Consider the following 22,961-nt stretch of genomic DNA (forward strand, 5'->3'; position numbering starts at 1 on the left):
CTGGAAGTTATGGGTTGGACCCAACAAAACTGGCAATTCCCTCTTCATATTGCAGATCCCCTCATGTAATTCCTGAGGATCTCCTATGTCCCAGTAACAGCATTTTCTTTATTTATTACATTAGGCTTTTATACCACCTTCCCACAAGCAGGCTCAAAGCAATGCATAACAAATTCATATAAAATACATTAAATAATCTAAAAAATATAATCCCATAAACCCAGCATCACATGACACCACAATACAACCCCCCTCATTTATATTAGCAATAGGGAGAGGGGGGAAAGCAGTTAGTGAACCAGCAAGTTGTTTACAAAAACCCAATTAAAACCATGAAAGCCCATTGCTGTCCTCAACCATATGCTTGGTGGAACATCTCTGCTTTCAGGCCTTGTGGAATTGTAACAGATCCTTCAGGTCCCTGATGTTAGAAGGCAGAGAGTTCCACTAAGTTGAAGCCAGGTCCAAGGGCAGCCTTGGGCCGGGGACTTCCAGTAAGTGTTGGTCACTTGAATATAATGCTCTCTGGGGGACATACCAGGAGAGGCAGTTCCTTAGGCATATTGATCCGTGACTATTTAGGGCCTTAAAGGCCAAATTCAAAACCTTGAACCTGACCTGGTACTCAATTTGAAGCCAGTGCAGGTGGCAAAGCAGATTGTATGTGTGTCGTTATCAGTGTCCCTGTAAGGATCTGGGCCATTGCATTCTGGACAAGCTGCAACTTCTGGATTAAGAGCAGCACCAATCAAGCCTAGAGGTGACTATCAAAGATTTCAGGTTTTCACGGCTGGTAACATCATTAGGGTTTGTAGAATCTTTCGGGATCAAGTGCCGTGTTCTACTGGAGAAAGTTTTCCTTCCAGACGTTTCGTTCTCAGCTGCAGAGAACATCCTCAGTGGCGTTGCAGCTGAACCAGGCGCTCAGACCTTCTTAGCTGCTGTGCATTGAGTGGGGGCAGGGCTGCTGGAGAGCTGCTATTTCTAGGCTGGAGGGGGTGTGATGAAAGGGCAATTAGTTTGTGGATGTGCCCATTGTTTGGTGGGGCTTCCTGGAAGGGTAGTGATAAGGAAACTGGCTGTTGAATGTGACCATTGTTCCGTGTTAATTGCTGGGAGGGTTGGAAGGGGTTTGAAGATAAGGAAGATGGTTGTTGACTGTGCTGATTGTTCTGTGGAATTTGCTGGTTGTTCTGAGACTTTCTGCAATTTATAGTCTGTAGGGTGTTTTGCAGAGCTGGGTACCAAGATTGGTGGATGAAAATGCCTTCTTCCTTTCTGTTAAAATTGTGCTGGTGTTTGTAAATCTCAATAGCTTCTCTGTTCAGGCGGGTATGATAATGTGAGACTGTAGAAAGGACTTCAGTTCTTTCAAAGTGGATGACGTGGTCTCCTTCTAGAGGTGACTGTTGCACGGATTACTGTGACTAGGTTGGGGAGGGGGCCAGTTGCCTGACCTGGTGTACCTACCAACATTCCTGACCTGGGCATCCACTGACAAGGAGGCATCCAGGACTACACCCAGATTCTTGACTGCCTGTTAGAGGTGTGTGGTCAAAGGTCAGGAATTGGCACCCCAAACCTGAGTCTCCCCCACTTAGGCAGAGAATGTCAGTCTTTAACGGATTCAGATCTCAGCTGACTATGCTTCAATCATCTCACTACAGACTCCAAACCCTCTATGGTGGTGATCAGTGAGCTGCAATGAGAGGAGAGGCAGGAAAGTTCAATTCTTCCAAAGGAAATGTCATCCATAATGCTATTCTGCTTAAAAGAACACCCAGCCTTTTTTGGTGGGAGAAGAACACACATTTCTTAGAGCTCAGGTGCTTTCCCCTCCCCAATGGAGCTGCCAAACCCTCAGGTCTATTTGGCCATACTTTACTTCTACTTTATTTCTTACCATTTTTATAGCATAAGTCATAAAAAGCAAACCATCATAACAATGGGAGAAGAACCTAAAAGTAACTTAACATGTAACGTAACAACAACTGCCAAAAAATTTGCCACACAGAGAGAGGTTTGCTTATCTTTGTCTCTGAGTGGCTGCTTCTGGAAAAAAAGAGTTCTGGTTAAATAATGGAAAGATCCATTCAGCTCTTAGTTTTGAGAATCCAGGACAATTGAAGAGGATGTGGACTACACAGTCAATTTTGTTGCTGCCAAAATTGCAGAATCTATCTGAATATGGTCTTCCACTGAATCTTCCTAGCATCGCTGCTGAGAGTAGGGCATTCAGGCATGCTAGCATAAAAGCCCTTCTATACTCTGGAATAATTAACCCAGATAGGTAATTTTGATTTTTATTGGCGGAAGAATGCCAACAGAGAAGGATGAACAACCTCTGCAGGCTCTGCTCAGCATGCTCTCATAATTAAAGTCCCTAAGACATCTTCTAGTGAGCTGAGTCAGTTCTTGACTATTCATTGTTTCCATCACATCCTGGGTAATACCCAAGCATGACAATTTGTGATCCAGTAGTCATCTCAGTCACTTATCTGGTGGTCCAGCTTAGCTAGTCCAAGGAAACTTGATTCTGGATTTGATTTTAATATCCTAAAATGCTCTTCCCCAGGCCTTTGCTTCAAAGGACATCTCCCTAACTTGCTCTCAGAGCTATTCCAGATACACACTGAGGAATTCCTACGATATTATGTAGGAATCTTAGTAGTAGTTTATCAATATTGACAGTTACTGCTCTAATCTAGCAGCATATAGCATCAGCCTGACTCTAGTGATGAATACTTTTAACTGCCACAGGAACATATTGGCTTCCAGAGGAATTGTAGAAAGTTTAGATGGCCTTGCCAATATTCAAAGCAGCTCTTACAATGGAATTTAGGTGTACCTTCCAAGAGTCCATACAGGTCCTATGACCCCAGGAATAAACTTTTCAGGGGTTGGAAAGGGCCACTAGGGAGAAAGGAACGCAGGAAAGCTCCCCTGACAGATTGCAGATGTCATAATAAACCTCATGTTTATTATTTGAGTGAGAAAATCCAGTTCTCTTCCCCAGCCCATCCCTAAAATATTGTCACTCAACTGAGAAAATGGCAGCATAACTGAAAAAAGTATTTAAAAATTAATTATATTTTCACTTTCATCTAGTTGCCCTGACAATAGCAGCAAAATATACACACTGAGACTTACAAGGGAACATTCCTTACAAGCAGAATGCCCACACGATCTTGAGGGAACATCTCATTTCACATCCCCCATTATTTCTTCTTTCCCTTACCTGACAGCCCTCATAGCTTCTCCCTTTTTCCTGTTTCTTTTTCTTCTCAACACCAACCTACCTTTACCTGCGCCCCTATCTTCAGACTTCCCTCTTTCTTGAAGCCTCTAACTGAGAAAACTATGGTCCAGTTGCATGCTGGGGAATTTGCAAGGACTTTACAGGGGCAATTTATTTTCTCCTGTGCCCCCTTCTCCACACTATTTCCTCTTTCCCTCCTCCTAGCAATAACCGTTTTCACACACATCTTACCTCGCAGTCACAATCCTGTTCCCTCCGCAGCATCTGTCCAATTTCCCACCATCTGCGCCGGAGTTACAGGAAGTGCCGCGGCTTTTGCGTAGCAAACGTAAACTGGGTTTTAGCGGTTTACGTTTGCTACGGAAAAGCTGCGGCACTTCCTGTAACTTCGGCGCAGATGGTGGGAAATCTGACCAGATGCTGCAGAGGGAACAGGATTGTGACTGCGAGGTAAGCTGTGTGAGAAAACGGTCCATGTCACCTTTCCTCACTTCCCTTCCTCTTTTCCCACCCACTCAATCCCAACCTTTTGTCTCCCTTCCCATCTTCTGTTATATTTACTGTTATATTTATTATTTCATTTATAGCTCTCCTTTCTCTCAAAACAACTTGCATCATTCTTCTCTCCTCCATTTTATCCTCACAAGAACCTTGTGAGATAAGATTCAAGTGGGCAGCCATGTTATCTGAAGCAGTAGAACATAATATGTGGTTGCTTAGTAAATACCATTGAGACCCTTCCTTTCTTAAGCTACTGGGGGGGGTGTTCCCCAATGTATTTTTTTTTCATATTTCAGTTTTGGGTTTTTGTAGAAAGATCTTTTTGTTGATGGCTCCAATCTCTGGATTTAAGTATCTACAGATTTGGTCACATTGAGAGCCTATATGGTCGGGGACCTGCATACCTTAGGGACCGCCTTTCCTCACATGTTCCCCAGAGAGCACTTCAGTCAGGGTCACAAATCTGCTCTCAATCCCTGGCCTTAAAGAGGCCAGGCTCATGACAACTAGAGCCAGGGCCTTTTCTGTTGCAGCCCCAAGGAGGTCAGGGCCTTGTGAGAGCTCACACAGTTCCACAGGGCCTGTAAGACAGAGTTCTTCCACCAGGCATTTGCAAATTAAGATCACAGGCATCAACAGACCCTGAAACAACTGGGCCACCTTGAACATTAACCTAAGATTGATCTTCCTATAAGAACATTCAGCTGAAATAACTAGAATATTTAAAGATTATAGCACCTGAAACAGCTGTATGCTTTTATTTTTTTGTACCTTTTGTATTTTAAATGTGGTTTTATGTTCCATGGATGTGTAAGCTGCCCTGAGCCTGCTTTTGCGGAGAGGGCGGGATATAAATTTATTATAATAAATATATAAAAATTAAATAAATTAGTATTTAGATGAATAAAGTAGGTCTTTAACATTTAAAGTAGGTTTTTAAAGTAGGTCTTTAACATTTGTTTGCATTCTTAAGGTTTTTAACATTTAACTGTTTCTATTCTGCAACATGATAAAAGGAACACCTTTAACTGCCCAAATTGGGTGGAAAGGTGGTATAAATCACCTATGTATCTATTTCTCAAGTGTGGCCCCATCTATGGATACCTAAATCAGTGGGTTGGGGCCACATTGACACTGAGGAAATGTTTCTGCAAACCTGCGGAACCCTCCAGATTTGCAGAAAATCTGACATCCCTTTTAAAATACAGCGGAGGGTTTCAGTTCCCCCCACAATGCTCTTCGTATTTTTTTCCCTAGCTGGCAGTATTAGATGCTGGGAGCTTCTCTGGACCCAGCTGCATAGGGGGCAGCATCCAGGAGTGTCTCTGAGCTCAGAGCAGTTTCCAGTTAATAATGATGTGGCCAAGCCTGAAGCCATATTTGGCTTCACAACAGCAGCCTGTACAGTAAGAGGGGAGAAAATAGAGGGAATCAGGGCTTTTTTTGAGCAGGAATGCACAGGAACAGAGTTCCAGCTAGCTTGGTGTCAGGGGTGTGGCCTAATATGCAAATGAGTTCCTGCAGGGCTTTTTCTACCAAAAAAGCCCTGGAGGGAATATTGGCAAGAAAGGGAACAGGAGAAATAGGTTGACAGGAAAAGAGAGTGGTAAATTTACGTAGAAGGGGTGGGAAAAGGGAGAGGGATGTGTTTACAGATAAGAGGGAATTTTTCAGCAAATGGGAGGGGGAGAAAGAAAGGGGGGGCGATTGACATAAGAGGTAGGGGAAGATTGTTAGAAAAGGGAAAACAGGGAAGAAAGCAAAGGGTGGAAAGATGTATACTTCTAAACTGCAGAGTCTTATGAGCAAAAATTCTACTTTGTGAGCTACTGGCATTAAAGTTGTGAACTACTGCATAAATAAGTCTGCTCTGGGGCCATCCTTCCTGACCTAAGACAAAAATGTGTGAGCTGGAGACTAAAAAAAACTGTGAGCTAGCTCACACTAACTCAGCTTAGAGAGAACAATGATCCCCACTTGTATAATCTAATAGTAAAGTCAGCCAAACCTGAAGATATTTAAATATGGTGATTGAAGCTATGAATGGACAATGCAGACTTTCTATGAACCTGTAAAATACCCTTGGATTGCTGAAAAATCTGGAAAACATTTTTTGGGGGAGAGGGGTTTAAAAAAACTCCAACATGATAAAAGGAACAGTATCCTTCAGTGGCTATTGCTAGGCACCCAAAGCATTATAGAGCTGGTTTCTCTGATTAAAAACAAGGGATAGGAGTCAGGGTCCTTTCCAGACCAATTCTGACCTTTGAGGGAGGACTCATCAGAGCCAGGCCTGAAAGCAGCCACTGGACAATTTGATACCACCTCACTTAAATGACTCAGACCTGGTTGCTTGCTACTTTCAGTAACAGCCACCTTATGAAAGCCACTGTGGTGTGTAGTGGTTAGAGTTTCAGAATAAGGTCTGGGACATCCAGGTTCAAATTCCCATCTTGCTGTGGAAGTTCAATGAATGATTTTGGACCAATCATATACTTCTAGCCTAATCTACCTCATAGAGTTGCTGTGAGGACAATCAGGAGGAAAACAGAATAATGTAAACTGCTTTGGCCCCCACTGTGGAGAAAGTCTAGGTATAAATGAAAACGATAATAAATATATATGAAAAGCAGAGGAAAGGCAGGTAGCTTGCTTGTGGGGAAGCCGGGATATAAATCTAATAAAATAAATAAACTGACTGTGAAGGAAAGGAGGGGAGAGGATATGGGGGTTGTCAGAATGAGGGGGGGGGGAAGAAATAATATGGGGAGAAGGATATAGCAGAAAGCGATGTGCCCCCCCTCACGTCTTTGAAGGTTCCCTACTATGCAAGTGGGACTGTTCATTGGCTGACACCACACAACTGTGCCACAGTTTTCCTAGATAGAGGCTGCTGGGGAAGGAAGCTGAAGACAGGTGGGGTGGATAAAAGTAGGTTGGCTGTTAGGTAAGAAGGAGAGAAGTAATCAAGAAAAGAGGGGAGAAACTATAGGTGCTTTTAGGGAAGGGAAAAGAAGAACTAGTGGGGGAGGAGAAAATTAGACACCCCCTGCAAATCCTTGTAGGTTCCCATTTGTGAATATATCATTTGTAATGCATAACTGGTCACATAATGAGAAGACAAGACTTACAGGAAAATGCAATGCAGGAAAAGAGGAACACTCAACGTGAGTTGGACAATACAGAAAGCCACAGCCTTCAATCTTCAAGACCTGAGACAGGGTGTTAATGACAGGACAATCTGGAGGTCCTTATAAGGAAGCAACTTGACAGCACTTATCACACAATGCATAATTAGAAATGGTACTTGCAGTTTCAATAAAAAAATTGTTTACTAAAGTACCACCACATATTTTACAGCCTTTGCAATCGAAGCTGACCTATGGCACCAAACCATCCTTTGTAGAACAGACTGTGCCTCCTTGCATGTTTGAAAAAGCATCACTGCAAATTTCTCATTTTCCCAAGAGAGAATTTTGTTTAATGCTTAAAAACAGTTTAGACTCATTAAAACACATATAAATGCTAAGAAAACAAAGAGCATATTTTACGGACATTACTTTCCTATCTCAAAGTAAGACACCATCTCCCTGGCAATGTTTCCAAATCCACTGGCAAAAGATTATGAAATTACTCACATGGAGATGGGTGCAAGAGCAGAAATAGTTTAAGTGTTATACTCTGTCCATATGGAAATATCCAGCGCTTTTCTGGTAGAAAACCCCCAGCAGGAACTCATTTGCATATTAGGCCACATCCCGACACCAAGCCAACCAGAACACCATTCCTGTGCATTTTTGCTCAAAAAAAAAAAAAAAGCCCTGGAAGTATCAAATATAGACACTGGGCAAGTAGTAGCATTTTACCATCCTTGGAGATGCCACATGAGGTAAAAAGAAAGGCATCTAGAAGACTCACTGGTTTGAACCTTTGTAAAATACCTCAATAAATTAGCTTCTTTAGTTTGCCAGTAAGCAGCTTTATTAGTAAGAAGTCCAACTGGTTAGGAGATTCATTATTCTGTATTTGCTGCCTTGTCATCAAACCCAAAAGACAAAAGAGTCTGCAAATAGAAGTATGGGCTGTACAGTTGTCATCCTATACCAATCTTTCCCTTTTTATTCTGATACTACAAAAAGTAAGAGCAGCAGCATAAAGAAATAATAAGCAGCATCAGGGCTATAGTATAGAACCCTGCAATGTTTTAAGCACAAAGGTAGAAGCATTACAAACCACCAACATAAAACCAAAGAGACAAGACAGCTTGGAGATTGGCCCTAAATCACTTGCCCTTTCTGTCCCTCCAGATTACAAAATCAAAGCTGAACCAAAGCTTTGCAACTTCTCCTCCTACTTCCAGGCTTATAAGATCTGCAGTCATACCAGATGAAGACACAACTTTAGTAATATCTAGCCTAATTATCATCAACTGCATTTACAATGGACAATACATGTTATACATATATTGGATTTATTAGATTATTAGATTCATTATTGGGTGTTACTTATGGAGATATACCCCATAAACTATCATCTTGATGCCCACAGCACTCTTCAAAACTATGTCCTTTCCTGAAGACTACATCTAAACTGTTTGCCTACAGTGTTTTACCCCTCTATAAAATCTTTCCCATCAGTGACTTTATAACAGGCCATAAAATGCAGCCAGACCCATATGCTAAAACAATTTGTTTGTCCACACAAAAAAGAAAGCCTAATATTGTTAAGAAAATAAAGACGGCACGAAAGTGCTGTCACAACACTAAGCAGCAACAATTAGGACCCTAACTTTTGCTGAAGTTAATGCGGTCTTCACTACTAGAGATTTACCATTTTAAAAGCAGTCCCTTCAAAAAAAATTCAGGAGGGCTCCATGGACTACTGTGAAAAGAATTCTTTAAAAGGACATTATTGCTGCCTAACTGAAATTATACATTCAGGTTTTCCACAGAATCAGCAACCAATTGAGTTTAATGCTCTGCACTTGTGCTGTAGAAGGCCCAGCAAAATAGAGCTGAAAATTCCATCTAAACGAACAAAATGTTCTTCTTGCCATTTATACTGTGTAACAGTAATCCACCAGGGAATAAAGGTCAAGGCTGCACTTTTGGTCATTACTGAATCATTTGAGATGATCTGCGGTGAGGAAAATCGAAGGCTGCGAGAATGCAGCAAATGGCTTGACCTCAGACCAATTTTTGCCTCCATCTGTCTAACAGACACAAGGATAAAAGCTCTTTATAGGATGTTCTGAGGTTTTTTTGTTTTTTTTAAATCCTATGTTGCAAGCCAGGAATCAGTTTGATGCAACATTAATAAGGAAAACTAGCCTTTCACGCCACAGAAACACTTTAATATAGTTATTATATATCACATGAAATATTTTTTTCTTCAAAGATCTAGTTTACTAACTTTCAAAAATTGTTGGTTTAAATCCAAAAATCTAGCTGGCAAAGAAAATGAACTTCCAGATCCTCCATCTGCAGCCTACCCACATCTACCCAAATAAAAAGTCGGAAAGACTCTCTGAAGACAAGCTGGGAGGGTGTATAGATGGAGGGGAAGTGATAACTATATCCCATGTGAGAAAGCATACTTCTCTCTCATGCAGTAGGATCTTTGGATCCAAGTAAGTATGTATTGTAAGTGCCTGCTGTGGTCATGACAAGCCAAACTGGAAATTGTCAATATAGGCACCACCAGAGGTATTCATTTATGGTAAAGTTTACTATTATGAACCTTTAACACGATGTAATCAAAAATGTTTCTCTGTCTTAAATCTCTCAAATGTTTTGCTGTACTGAATTAAGGTTTAGTATTCACAATAAGTGTGTATTATTAACACCCTGTTATTCAAAACTAAATATGCCACTGTCTTGTTCTGGTAGATCCAAATAGACAGCCTTGTTGGTCTGTATTAGTAGAACAAAATAGGAGTCAATTGCACCTTTAAGACCAACTTAGTTTTATTCAGAATGTAAGCTTTCGTGTGAAAGCACACTTCTTCAGACGAGGAATAAGGTACGGTAAGCAGAACCACATATAGCTGGTGGGGTTTAGAACACCAAGTGGTACAAAGTTAAAAACCAATAGCAGAATAGCAGTGGCAGCAAAACATTAAGAGGCAATGTGCCACTTCAAAAAGTTTAAGGCCCCACAGTATATCAATGTCAAACAACAACATGTCAAACTAAGATTCAATTCAGGTAAGTGCCATTGCCAAATGTTCTTATTCCCAGACATGCTTTAAGATTATTTTTATTGCTTAAAATTTAATTTGTTCCAACTCACGTCTCCATGACAACACTGGCTAGTCCTGCAAATCATTTGGGTAATTGGATATCTTATCTCTCTATTGCTCTCAAATCGAATGATTCTGCTAGAATTGTAACAGCCAATCAAGTTTACTGGCCTCCTGAGTAATAGACTCAGGAAAGTAGCCACATTCATCTCCTATTTACAGCCATATTCACCATTACACAGAAAACCTGCAAAAGGGGGCCTTCAATCTGTATTTCAAGTCACCAATGATGTCACCATTAATACTGTCATCAGCAGAATGGGGTGGGAAGACTTACTCCAAACAGATTATACTCAAACTGATAAACAGGAATATATATCTGTTTGAAATGAATTTTGATCATTTACCGTCTAAAGGCATTTGCAACCACAGAACATCATTTTAAACCCCCACAACCTCTCTACATCTATTCATTCACATTAATAGGAATTGTATATTACATATGACTGTCCCTTCACTCTTAAGAAATCAAATTTGCCTGTATTACATTACTGTGACCAATAAATGTCTCTATGTTGTTTGGATAGCATAATTTTTCTCTGGATGCTAAACACAAAGAGGAATGCCAGATGTCCTATGCTCTTCTTGTCCTTTCAATAGGTCACTCTCAGCCTGATTCACAAGTCAGTTAAAACCAGAATAATTTAATCAAATTTAATTCATTTAACTGGTTGTGGATCAAACTGTTAATTGTTCGCCTTTTCAAGCTTAGCATTTTTGGCTTTGTGTCAGTACTGCTTCAAGCATGACCAGTTCTGAGTAAAAGTGCCACTAGCTACTGAATCCTACATGAAAAAAAATACAGGTCAGAATAAAGAATGCCTCTTTCTGTATGTGCACACTAACCATGGATTCCCAGCACATATGCACACAGGACAGTCAACCTGTCTGCTCCTGTCATACATGACTGCATATCTGCAGAACATAATGTTTCTGAGAACACATACTGGGCAGGAAGTTAGTTGCATATAAGCCAATCCCATGTTCCTCCAACTCACAAAAAAAGAGAAAAGAGTATCATTTATCCTCTGCTGTTAGCCAATAGCGGTTTTACTATGTATTCCGTACTGGTATACAATAATCTCCTATGTAAGTCTCATTAAGATTCTCACTTAGCACATATCTTCCTGGTTCAAGTCTTTCACTTCATCCACTGCACCACAATGGGCACTATAATAATTATCCTTTGATAGAAATTACACTAGAAAATATTACAATTGATTTTTTTCAACCAATTCTCTGAATTTTTTTCCCAATACCTGAAATGTTAATGTAACTGCTAATACACAATCATACAACAATTTCTTTCATGACTCTCAGTCCAATATGTAAACTACATCCACTTAGAAACACTGTTCTTAGAGCAATATACACCACTACTGAAGTTCTGCCTGATCTGTGAAGGCCATTTCACATATGCAAGTCACCTGCAAAGTTACAATTATTAAATATCTGCGAAAAGACCTCTAAGTGATAAATGTATTGATGGTTAAAAGGAGCAATGTCAACACATGAAGCCAAGAGCCTATTCACACTCCAACTCGGGATTCTCAATGTGCATGGTCCTGTCAGTGTGAACATCTACATTTATCACTCCTGCAAAGCACATGAAAAAAAGATACAGTACTTTAGTAACCCTGTGAATCTGCTACTATTAGCACAGTCACAGTATTACAGGCATTTCAATTCAGAATAAACTAAAGCAGCCCTCATGTTAGTGCCTTCCTCCAAATATCTTACACTTAGTTCTATGTCATCTTGATCAGGCAACAAACAAAGACCTGTTCTGCTTTGCTGTCTTTCTACTGAACTGTAAACTACCTTTGTGTTTTCACCCACTAATCCACAGAAGCCTTTCACATGGCACAAAACAGAGGTTGCAGCATTTTGTTCTCTAAATCAATTTTCTTCTCAGCCATACACTAGATGTTCCAGCACAGAGAAAGAACAGTCCTTCCCTTCTAATTCAAAAATCCATACTGCCATTGCCCTTGCAAACTGCTAAACAAGCAGTATTGGCAATTCACTTGTGTTCAGTAATATATTTACTGCAAATCCCAATGGCTTGCCTCCTAATGCAGTTTTCTATTGCGTCTGCTCTTGTCAATACACTGACTGGTCACCTTACTCCATAAGCTGCTTTGACCGACTGTTTACTCAAGATACCAAAAGGCTGAAAATAGAACAAAAACATGGCTTGATTTTCTGTCCAATAATTTTGAAAGCTTTACTACACATAGATGTCATTTAACCGAAAGCTGTCATGAATTCAGAAGAGTCATGGCACAAAAGCCATGTCCTAACTTTAATTATATCCATTAATGTAATTATTTAAGAGCACCTTCACTAATCAAGGCAGAATAGCTAATAAAAACTCCTACCACACTCCCAGCAAATACTGCTGAGGCTTCAAAGGCTCGGTCAAATCTGGTAAAATTCTCATTGCAAATTTAAGCCTTTCTCCTAGAGGAAATGTGGCACAGTGCTCTCATAAAACTGGAGCATCTCAAAATTCAAACTGGAAAAACTAATCATTGGAAAGATCTCCTTTGTCTTTGGCTGTGGAAAGCTTAAAGAGCTGAAAAACAGAGGAGGAGGAAGTCAGTCTAGAGAACCAGCAAAGGGAATTGCTCTTTTCCTTTTCTGTTACCTACTGCATAATTCTCCTTTCTATCCCCACCCCCGCCAACAGAATTTCCAAACACTTAAGCGTAAAATTACTTTATCTCTTTAAAACATCCATATGCCACCTATCCACTTGTTTAGGTGGTTCACAAGATAAGACTCATTAATAACCATTATGAATCCAGCCAATAAGAACCCCAAAACATAAAACAAGACAAAAAGCAGAATATATAACATCTGTCAACATTCCATTATGGAAGAGCCCACCTGCCCAACTGAAAGCAATACCAGCCAAAACTGAGACAGAGAACTATACCAATGCCACAATCCTTTTAAAGAGCCATGGGGATCTGAGCAAAACTCTTAATAGTCACTCTGTTTAACCCCTACTAGCATTTTAATGAGTGATCAGGAAAAGATAATGATGTTAAACACTGAATGTTCTTCTTGTAAGGAACTACTCGTAAAAGAGAAGATTGGAACTGTTAGCAGTAGGCACTGTTTTTGAAGTTATAATTATTTGGAAGTAAGAAGACAGCAAACCAAATAGAAAAGGACACAGAAAGGCAGAGTGACAAGCTTCCCTGAAGGCAGGTCAGAAAGATCATAGCAATCCACCCAAAACAGACAAAGGCCCACCTGTCAGTTTTAGGATGGCAGGAACTTAAACACTGCAGTAGTTTATATAGTCTGTCAGTGGGTTCAGCAGTGATCAATCATTCTTTGGCTGACTGCCACTGAACAAAGGCTAATCTTACACCTAAACAATTTGAGTTTTAACAGGAGAAGATTTACCTCCTGGTTTATTCAGAAGGCCAACAGACACAATTGTGGAGAATGACACACAGAGAACATTTCCCATGTGGCTACAAGTATCCAAGAAATTCAGCCTCTTGGCATCAGACTGAACTCAGTAACCACTGCTTGCCTGGGCTGCCATAATTAGGAAGCTTTTTGAAAGTGAAATGATGGCACAAAACTCAGCTTTTACAACTTTTGCTTCCTAGAAGGATCTACATCAGGATTAGAGGCACGTTCCCAGTATAAGTTTCCCAAGAAGAATGTAATTCCTGAATGCTTCTCAATGGTAAGGGAAAATAACTGCTGCTATACTAATGCCAGAGGAGAAAGACAGACTACTGTTGGTAATGACAATGGAAATAATTCTTTGCAAAGAGGACTATCACTACCAGCAGGAACACCTTGGTTATTATACTGCTTTTCTGCCTGAAGGCCTCCATGTTTTCAAACCAAAAGTGAAATCCAATACAACAAATTCAGCAATTTAAAAACAAGATCACCACACTAGCCACTAAAGGCTCAGGAAAATGAAGTGTCTTTACCTGGTATCTCAAACACACTCCACCAATGCCATATAAATGAATCTGGGAACAGTATTCCATAAACAGAATATCATACACAACCTAGTTCAGTACCCTCCTAATCTCTGGTGATGTGGAAACCTCAAACAGGTTCCTTAAAGCCGACCATCAAGCTTCCAAACAGATTCTGAAGGCATCACACTTTGATAAAGTGCAATTCATATGGTACTATTCCTTTCCCATCTATGATATTTAAGAATTTTGGTTGCATAAATGCTCTCTCACTCACCACAGTTATTGTAAGTATTGCAGTGCTTGGTAAACAAAATGCAAGTAACATAATTGGTGGTATACCACAATTACAGCTACCAGGGACAGGAAATCACCCTCTAGCCAAAACCTTTACAGGTGTTAGCCAAAATTTAAACAGGAAAAAAAGATTTTAAAAGCCCACACTGATCAAAAAGGAACTTAATTCACTGGATGCAGTTTATTTTGTTATAAGACAAGAGGGCGAGATGTGCAAAGTGGGAACAGAAGATGGTTCATCACTATATGTAGTGTTATTATACCTGCCACTACATTACAGGGGTAGATTTTAGTTAGCCAGTTTTGCTTAACAAAATGTGACAAAAATGGTAATTTCCCAAACTTCTACAAATAGCACCCATACTGTCTTCTGTCAATGCAACTGAAGGCATTTAGACATTTGTAATTAACCATTTAGGTATCGACTGTGCACTACACATATACACCCTGTATGTGTGTTGTGCATACTTTTCAACCTTTATCTAATTGCATATGGCAAATAAGAGCTGTCACTAGATGACAATGCAAGTCTTTGTTTAGTGGTAAATGGGAGATGGCAGTAGTCCTGCTAGCAACTTCCATTCCATCCTCGAGATTTCAGAACTACCCACAGTCACACATTTCAGAAATAAAATTGATTCAAATATATAGAAAAGGCGTGTGGTACTATATTTCCTCCACTGCACTACTCATTCTGTGGGCATGGAGGTAGAGGGGGGTAACTGCCCTTCCATTCCATATTTTGATATATGGCCACACACCAGCAGTATAAGGTGCTGTACTTTAGGAAGAATTCCAAAGATACAGAATAGAGCCAGAAGTTCTGAGGTGGTAATGCCAAGTCCAATTATACATGAACAGGTCATGCTAAATTCAGCATGACTCTGCCCAAGTGAAAATATGCAGGAGATAAGTAAGTTTGGGAGAGAACATGCATGTAGCATTAAGTAAAGTTATTGACAGCTGCCTAACTATACCAGTTCCTTCAACCTTCTCAAAGTCTCTGGGTCTAAGGATAATGCAGAACTGGGAAACACACACACACAAAAATAGTCAACCCGTTTGTGATTATGAAGTACCACCTTAAACATCAACATAATATGGAATATAAACAGTAGCAATAAATAATTTCTTGAATGTACAGGTTTTTACACATTGTGCAGCACCAGTGTTACAAAGAAAACACACTGTTTACTATGTGCTAAATTATGATAATTAGAAGGGGAGGCTCTGAAGAGCTTCATAAATGAGCCAAGTATAGCAGCAATACTGGATAGAAGCCTCACTAACATTAAAAGTTGATGAAAAGTTTCCCCATCACTGCATTTCCCAGTTTAAAAAAAAGATGTTGTGAGAAGTGACAACTTTTTGTGTCCCTTGATGATGCTTTGCTAAGCATTTGGTTATAAGCCATAAAGCAGGAATAATTTCAGCCTGTCAGGAGTCTAGCTAATGCCCAGTTTCCCCCTAGAGAGAATTCCTGTCAAACATAATGAGAGCTCTGAAGGCCCTCTCTACAACATAATGAGCACTTAGGCCATGCTGGTGATCAGCCAGTAAAAAGCATCAATTTGAGCCTGGCTACACCCTGGGGGCCACACATCACCAGTTTTAATAAGAATTATGATTACTCTCTACCAAATGCCTAAGAACATACTGTCCATGTTTAAACTCTGAAAGAGCTTCCCACCCCAGTCTTCCTCCCTCTCTTGGAGGTTAAGACGACCTATGCAATCTCATTTCTGAGAGCCTGCAGCTTAGGTGCAGAGGGAATTTATTTAATTCTAGGCCTCTGAAATGAACTCTGCTGTGTTGGTTTGTATATTAGGTTACTCTTTTGCTAATACAATCTGACAGACAGACAAATTTGTACTAAATTATTTTCATGCAAACTTATACTTCTCACAGAAGCTCTGTTTAAAATGTAGTATTCAATAGAGAAAATCCTACATTGCCTATAAATGTTATAATTAAAAAAGAACTATTAAAATGCATAATACTTAAGGAAAAAAGAGAATCCTCTGCTTCAGCAGTCTTTAGTATTGCAGGTTAAATTTTAAGTTAACTTAGTTTTCAGTTCACTAATCCAAATTATACTTGTCCTTAGACTATGTCAGAACATATTTTAAAGTCAACACAAAATTAAAGGAACCTATGATCCATTACAGTTCACTAAATTTATGATTTACAACTACTGAATTTTTGATAGAAGTAAAATCAGCAAATCGCAGCTCAGACATTTTTCCCCTAGAGAAGCTACAGTATTTGTATCCATATACATCTAGTATTTTCAAAATATTAAAATTATAATTACAACATGGAACATAATACAAACTTTTTGGACTAAATTCAGTGATAATTCCAAGCATTTTACGCTTAATGATATTTACATGAGTGAACACTATGAATTTAAACATTTCTACAGCTAAAAAGCATCCATCTTTGACATAATGGTAACCTCACATTATCAAATATAATGTTCTCAAAGCTATGATAGGTTTTAAAGTTTAAAAAAAAATCAAAGAGTTCAGAGTTACAAAAGCAGAATGCAGTAGTGAAACACACTTGCTTAATGGAAGTCTTTGCATATACTGAAGATGTGAAGCCTGAACTAATCAATTTCTTCGCTGTGCCCTAGCCGGTCAGCCATGCTCTTTAATTTAATGAAACAAGAGTTTTAGATGAAATAGCACATATACATCAAGAAAGAATTGTATTGTTGCACTTTGAAATGTGTCCAACTGTGCAACTTCATCTAATGATAATTTTTTTAAGAGGCCATCGATTTCTGAAAGACTTATTGTACCAGCATCTTGATGAAAAAGTGGATGTCAGCATATCTACAGAATACTTATACTCAGCCATTAATGCTTTCTTTGGCAGACAATAACTACTCAATTGAAGGTCCTTTGGGCTGAGCAATCATTTAGCTTTTCTTCTCTTATGAGCTCCTTAGTGCCTTGTTCCAGTTCAATACTCTTTTTATTCACCATTATAGTAGCCATAAGTGTGAATTTTATGGGAACTTGCAAACTCAGTCATAACGAGCGCTTTCCAAGTCACTAATCTTTTCATGCTTTTAAAGTACTAGGGCTTGAGCAACCATCAACATATGTTGTATGGTTAGGCTGATACAGGATTGCACCAATATGGAATTTTCTCTTAGAAATCTAATTCCTTGAAATTATTAACTTTAAATATAATTTTGCAGCACTAGTAAATAACAGCATAGTAACATAGTTTGCTTGACATTTATTAAAACGTATATATTTTCAAGCAGCCATCTATCAAAGGCTATATTTTTGCACTTTAATCATTTTCCACCCATATTTTCAAAGCTATTATAAACTGAATCAAACTACATTGTAGATTTAATGGACTGTATGAACTTCTTACCTGTTTGTGCATTTCAATATTTAATCCATACGACATTTCATAATACTGCAATTAAAAGGGAAAAGAATCCCATTAAAGACAAGCACACTCTAACAATACTTTAACAAAACAAGCAGGAAGGAACAACTATATTTACCATCACATAGTGCCTCTGCATTTCTGTCTTTTCACTTGCCAGCTTCTCACACTCCAATTTAAGGCTAGAAAGATTTAAAAAACAGGTATTCTTAAATGTGTTGCTCATTTCAAACATGGGTCTCTACTGACATACTGAAGAGAAATAGAGTGGGAAACTGTTACAAGGTATCATAGCTTAAATACCAAGAAGTTTCAGCACACTGTTTACTACAAACAAACAACCTGGTCAGAATATGTAAAGGACATATCTTTTCAGATTTAATTAATAATTTCATGCACATGATAAATACATGCAACAAAAACAATGGGAAACAGACTTCAGTTACACACTGAATGCCGGAATTACAGGATTCTTTAAGTTGTCCCTCTCCCAAGATAGACTACTAAAAGTCAAAAAGAACATCTTCTGGTATCTCCTCATCTTCTGGTATTCTTCCTAAGACATTATCTTAAAAGAGTTCAAAGATCTAAAATGATATACTGAGGACACATGCTCATTTCTATCAATTGGCTTTTTAAAATAGTTGAAGAAGTCACTATGAATATGCACCACATAGTAGTACCTGGCCTTCCTACAATTAAAAGCCACATACATGCCCTACAATATGGACTGGAGTGTAATTTCAAGGACATCACTAACAAGATTGTCATGCAAATTTAGTATAACTCATACACTTAACTGGCATACACACATTAGCAAAGTAGCCTTCTATATTGCAAATTAAATAATAAAAAGGAGTCCAACAGATTAATTTCTGATGAGCAATAGAATTAGCTGCAACTTGACACACACTAGGCTTCACTGAACACAGTAACACATCTTTCTACATGACACTAACTTCATTGGATTTTACCTCTAGGAAACAACTGGGATAAAGGCCTATTACCACTAATCATCTAGAATACAAGGAACTTCAAGTAACTCAGTTTTGTTGCTTCAATCAGTCATCAACAGCAGTTTACTAGTATGTCAAAAAAGCTCTTACCATCTTAAAACTTTGCTGTTTGAACACCACTTACCTGAATAGGCTTGATCTGTTGTGTACACAGAAGTGATCAAGCTGTATCTCAATTATTTTTGTCACAAATTAAGACAATACATCAGCAGCCTAGATCTGCTACACTGTGTTCCACTGATTTTAATAATACTTACTCTATCTAAACAAATGCAGCCGAAAATCTATTTTTATGTGCACAAATAATGTATCTGTCCCCTGAACTGCAATTCTATGAACATGTATTGGGGATCAAGTTTCACAAAACTTAACAGAAGTTACTTCTAAGCAAATATGCATAGGGTCAAATTGTGGTCAAATTGAAGCACCATTTTCTGAAGAGGCAGTAAACCAAAGTAAAAAGTGCTTGCTGTGATGGCCACTCACTAATTCCTAATTTCCCAGTATTGCTATTTTTCAGAATAATGAAGTTGAAACAAGTTGTTCAGTAACAAATGCAGAAGTACAATGCCTAAACAATTTCAGCTCAGGCTCTTTCAAAAAAAAAAAAATCTCCAGAGCAAATATTGACTACTCCTGTTAAAAACATTTTGGTATGGGGAAAGAAGTTCACCTAAACTGTAGTAAATTATACAAATATAAAGTGATTTTTGTGTGTGTGTGTGTCTGAATGACAGACCTTAAACTGACTCTACACGCCACCAGCTGGGCAAATATACAAAGTACATTTTGAAGAAACAAAATACACCCCACTGAACAAGCATGCTATGCAAAGAGAACCTAAAAGCCCCAACACTAAAGATTGTCAGAGCTTGGCAGAGTACAAGATCAATGATGAAAAGAGGCCACACCCACCTGTGATACTGAGCTTGGAGGAACTGGAACTCCTCCTTGATGCGGTCTAGAGACTCTGGGATGGTGAACTTAAAGGGCTGTCCTGCAGCTTGATGTGGTGTCTGGGGAAGAAGCAGAATTGTAAGGAAGCCATTGAGATAAGAAAAAGTCATCTCTCCAATGAGCAATCTCAGAGCTCTGCTAAATTTAGCAGACCCTCAATTACTCAGTCCATGCACTGAGGAAATGCTGCCCAAAAGTTCCTTTGAAGGTTCCCCAGTAGGCCTACCAAACATCTCTCCCATGCCTCATACTTTTATTTGCTTTCACCCATAATAATTGTTTTTTGATGGAGGGAGGGAACAGCCCAGAGGACAGAGATTTGGTCCCAAGGGTTGGCACTCGACCAGGAAACTTCAAGAGTGCACCCTGGTTTCAGTTGCAACATTTCTGGGGGAAGCAGACTACCCACAGTCTGCCCTTCTAGCCACAGTCCACTCCTAGGCTACAGAACTAAAAGGAGCAGAAGTGGCCCACCCTTCCCCGCCATTGTAGACTGGAAGACAAACAAGTCCCAGAGTAAACAAAGGAGTAGAAGTCCCCAGACACCAAGCCTCAACGAGAAGCTTCCAGGCAGCCCCTGCCAAGGGGAAACTCAATTCAGAAAGTTTCCCAGGCTTTTCCTGTGAGCGGGCGGGGCTCCCCAACGGCAGGCGCACTCTTTCCCTCGCCGTGATTCCCCCTCCACACACATACCAGGCCATCTTTGCGCAAGGCCTGCCACCCCGCACGGTGAGGGGCCCAAGGAAGGGTGGGGGGGTGTCTACTTACGGGATGCCGACTCTGAGGGAACATGGCTCTGACGGCCGTCTTGTTTCTTTGCAGCTCAATCCTTGACACGAGTCCCAAAGTTTAGATCCCGAGGAACAAACCCGGCGGGAGGAGGCGACTACGGGCAAGCGCGCTACTCAGGCTGTCGCCTCAGCGGCAGGACCATCCTCCCGCCTCTGTCTCACGCCAGCCCAAGCCCAGCCGCTTCCTTTGTTGTTCGCTTGTTTTATGAGCCGGGGGGGGGGGAGTAAGGCGAGCTCCGGTCGCGCGCTGGGGCCGCAGGCGCTGTCCAGGCTGTGACGGGTCCTTCCTCGTGGCCGGCGGGGCTCGTCCTTTCGCTCCTCTGTGGGGAAGTAAACAAGCGCCCCTTTCTCGGCCGGCGGCGAACTTGCGAGATACAGCTGTAAGACCGGAAAGCCCGAGCGGAGGCGGCGGAGGCTTCTTTTCTCTCGCTCCGAGGGAGGGAATCCAACCAAGTCAAGTGCCCAGTCCAGGCGAGAGGCGGACGAGCTCCACAACCAAGGAGTTCCAATACAAAGGGCCGCGATGCTCTCAGCGAGAGACTCAGGGCCAGGTCACGCACGGGACACCGGGGAACAAATCAGGAGGACGGAGTATTGTGCTCAAAGCAGCCCGGCTGAGGAAGGGAACGAAGAAGAGCACCCCTCCCCTGGAGAGTTGCAAAGAATAAAGGATTCAGCCTCTCCCAATCCTCCAGACCCACCCACCGCAAACGGGACGCAAATCAAGGGGCACCTTCCCTAGTCCCGCAGCACATCGGACAACACGAGGCAATTCCCACAAGCCATACAATCACTCAGTAGGAACAACAGCATCCTAAGCAGGCCAGACTCTTCCCGCGGCCTCCTCTCGTTTTCTTTCTTGCTCAATCTCGGCCTAAAGTTCTCTCCAGGATTCCTCGAGGAAACATCCAGGCCAAGGTGGAGGAAAGCCGATCTACCCCCCTTCCCCACCCCCCCACCCCGAAGAAAAAATAATCGCAAGGATTCTTCCTCCGTGGAAATAAGAGCAGTGTATGTAATAATAAAACTCCGCGGGACATACAACCTAGCTCGGCGGCAGCGGGATCTCGATAAACGGGACACAATGTATCCGCCCGCGCTGGTTACATTAACACGCGGTTTCACACTCCTTGAGCTAACCAGCCGCGTGGCCCCTCCCAGAGAGAGGGGGAGGAAAGGTCGATGGCCAATCGCCTGCGTCCGAACCAACGTGGGATCGTGACATCGAACCAATGGGAACGGATCCTGACAGACATCGCCTCCCCTTCTCCCTCTTGCCTTTGCTAGCCTTCTTAGCGGAGCTGCAGGACCCCTCTGAGCGAGCCAATGGGAGGCAGTGGAACACTCAGACAGGCAGGGAGAATGGGAAGGTCGGTGAGAAGGAGAGTGGAGAGGCTGAGCTGTCAATCAAAGTAACGTGGGGGAGAGAAAGAGAGAGATGACTATGCTAGGCTTTCTTTTTTTATTATTATTATTCCTTTACCTTGCCCTGCTCTCTCCAGAAATCTGTGAAAATAACACGGAGAGATAAATAATGCATCCCTGCTACAGGACAGACAGTAGCTGGAGTCGGATAGATGCTGCCCTGTTTAAGCTAATGGAGGAACGGGGACATGATGTTGCCTTGGAGGATGGCGTGTTCATACCTATCTGTATCAAAGTTTCTTCAGAACAACTCCTCTCTGGGGCTTAAGAAAATGTAGCCTTGACTCACCAAAGGTTCTCTTTAATTTGTCCGAAGCGCTAGTGTGAAATCGCCAGGGTGCCCCTGCGGAGCAATGGGCCATTTGGTGTAGCCCCCTATTCCCTTAAATATATTTCACTCATATTAAAGCTATCAACTGTCCAAACATCCACGGCTGGCCGGCTGCTTTTGCTTTTTGCATATTAACTAATGAAAAAAATAAATCCCAGTTCAAACCACCCCATTGATTGTTCATTTTCAGGAGGAGGGTGATGATCAAGACACTGTTTTGAGCACCCTAATGGCATCTTTTGACCTCTGCTGTCTTTTCTCCTTCACTTGCAGATGAAATCTCAAAGATAAATTTTGGACAGTGATACACCCAACCAGTAATTAACTTAAGAAAGCTGTTTATGAATGGACAAAATAATTGCAATGTGAAACAAGATCCAGAGGTGTCAGCCATGTTAGTCTGTTGCTGCAAAATAGTAGAGTCCAGTAGCACTTTTAGAATCAGGGCTGGCTCACCCACTAGGCAAACTAGGTGGTTGCCTAGGGTGTCGGGAGGGGCGCCAAATTGGGCTCCCCCTCCCAGTGCCCAAGACAACCACCTAGTTTGCTCCTCCCCACCAAGCTCGCCGCAACGAGACTGGGTCCTACTGGTTTAAATGTAGCCGCACATTTTTTGAAGCCAGCTCTGAAGGAGGTCTTAATCTGTGTCCTGACTTCAGGACAATGGATGCATATGTAAAGTACCAGACCTGGAGACGAGCGTAGGGCAA

The 22,961-nt window shown here is 41.0% G+C and overlaps 1 protein-coding gene across 2 annotated transcripts in view; it reads right to left on the reverse strand.

Annotated features, from left to right (window-relative positions):
- Positions 1–21,615, reverse strand: part of TLE1 (TLE family member 1, transcriptional corepressor) — a 153,477-nt gene extending 131,862 nt beyond the window's left edge. Inside the window, exons 1-4 of one of the 2 annotated variants that reach the window (XM_060235392.1) lie at positions 20,473–21,615; positions 19,663–19,763; positions 17,850–17,913; positions 17,714–17,758 (exon numbers count right to left, since the gene is read on the reverse strand). In XM_060235392.1, the coding sequence (XP_060091375.1) occupies positions 17,714–17,758; positions 17,850–17,913; positions 19,663–19,763; positions 20,473–20,496 (234 nt within the window). In that variant the 5' untranslated portion in view covers positions 20,497–21,615. The remainder of the gene's footprint in view (positions 1–17,713; positions 17,759–17,849; positions 17,914–19,662; positions 19,764–20,472) is intronic. The other variant, XM_060235393.1, reaches the window with a different exon arrangement.
- Between the last annotated feature and the right edge of the window lie 1,346 nt (positions 21,616–22,961).

The sequence above is a fragment of the Heteronotia binoei genome, chromosome 4, assembly GCF_032191835.1.
Source record: "Heteronotia binoei isolate CCM8104 ecotype False Entrance Well chromosome 4, APGP_CSIRO_Hbin_v1, whole genome shotgun sequence".
Classification (NCBI taxonomy): Eukaryota; Metazoa; Chordata; class Lepidosauria; order Squamata; family Gekkonidae; genus Heteronotia; species Heteronotia binoei.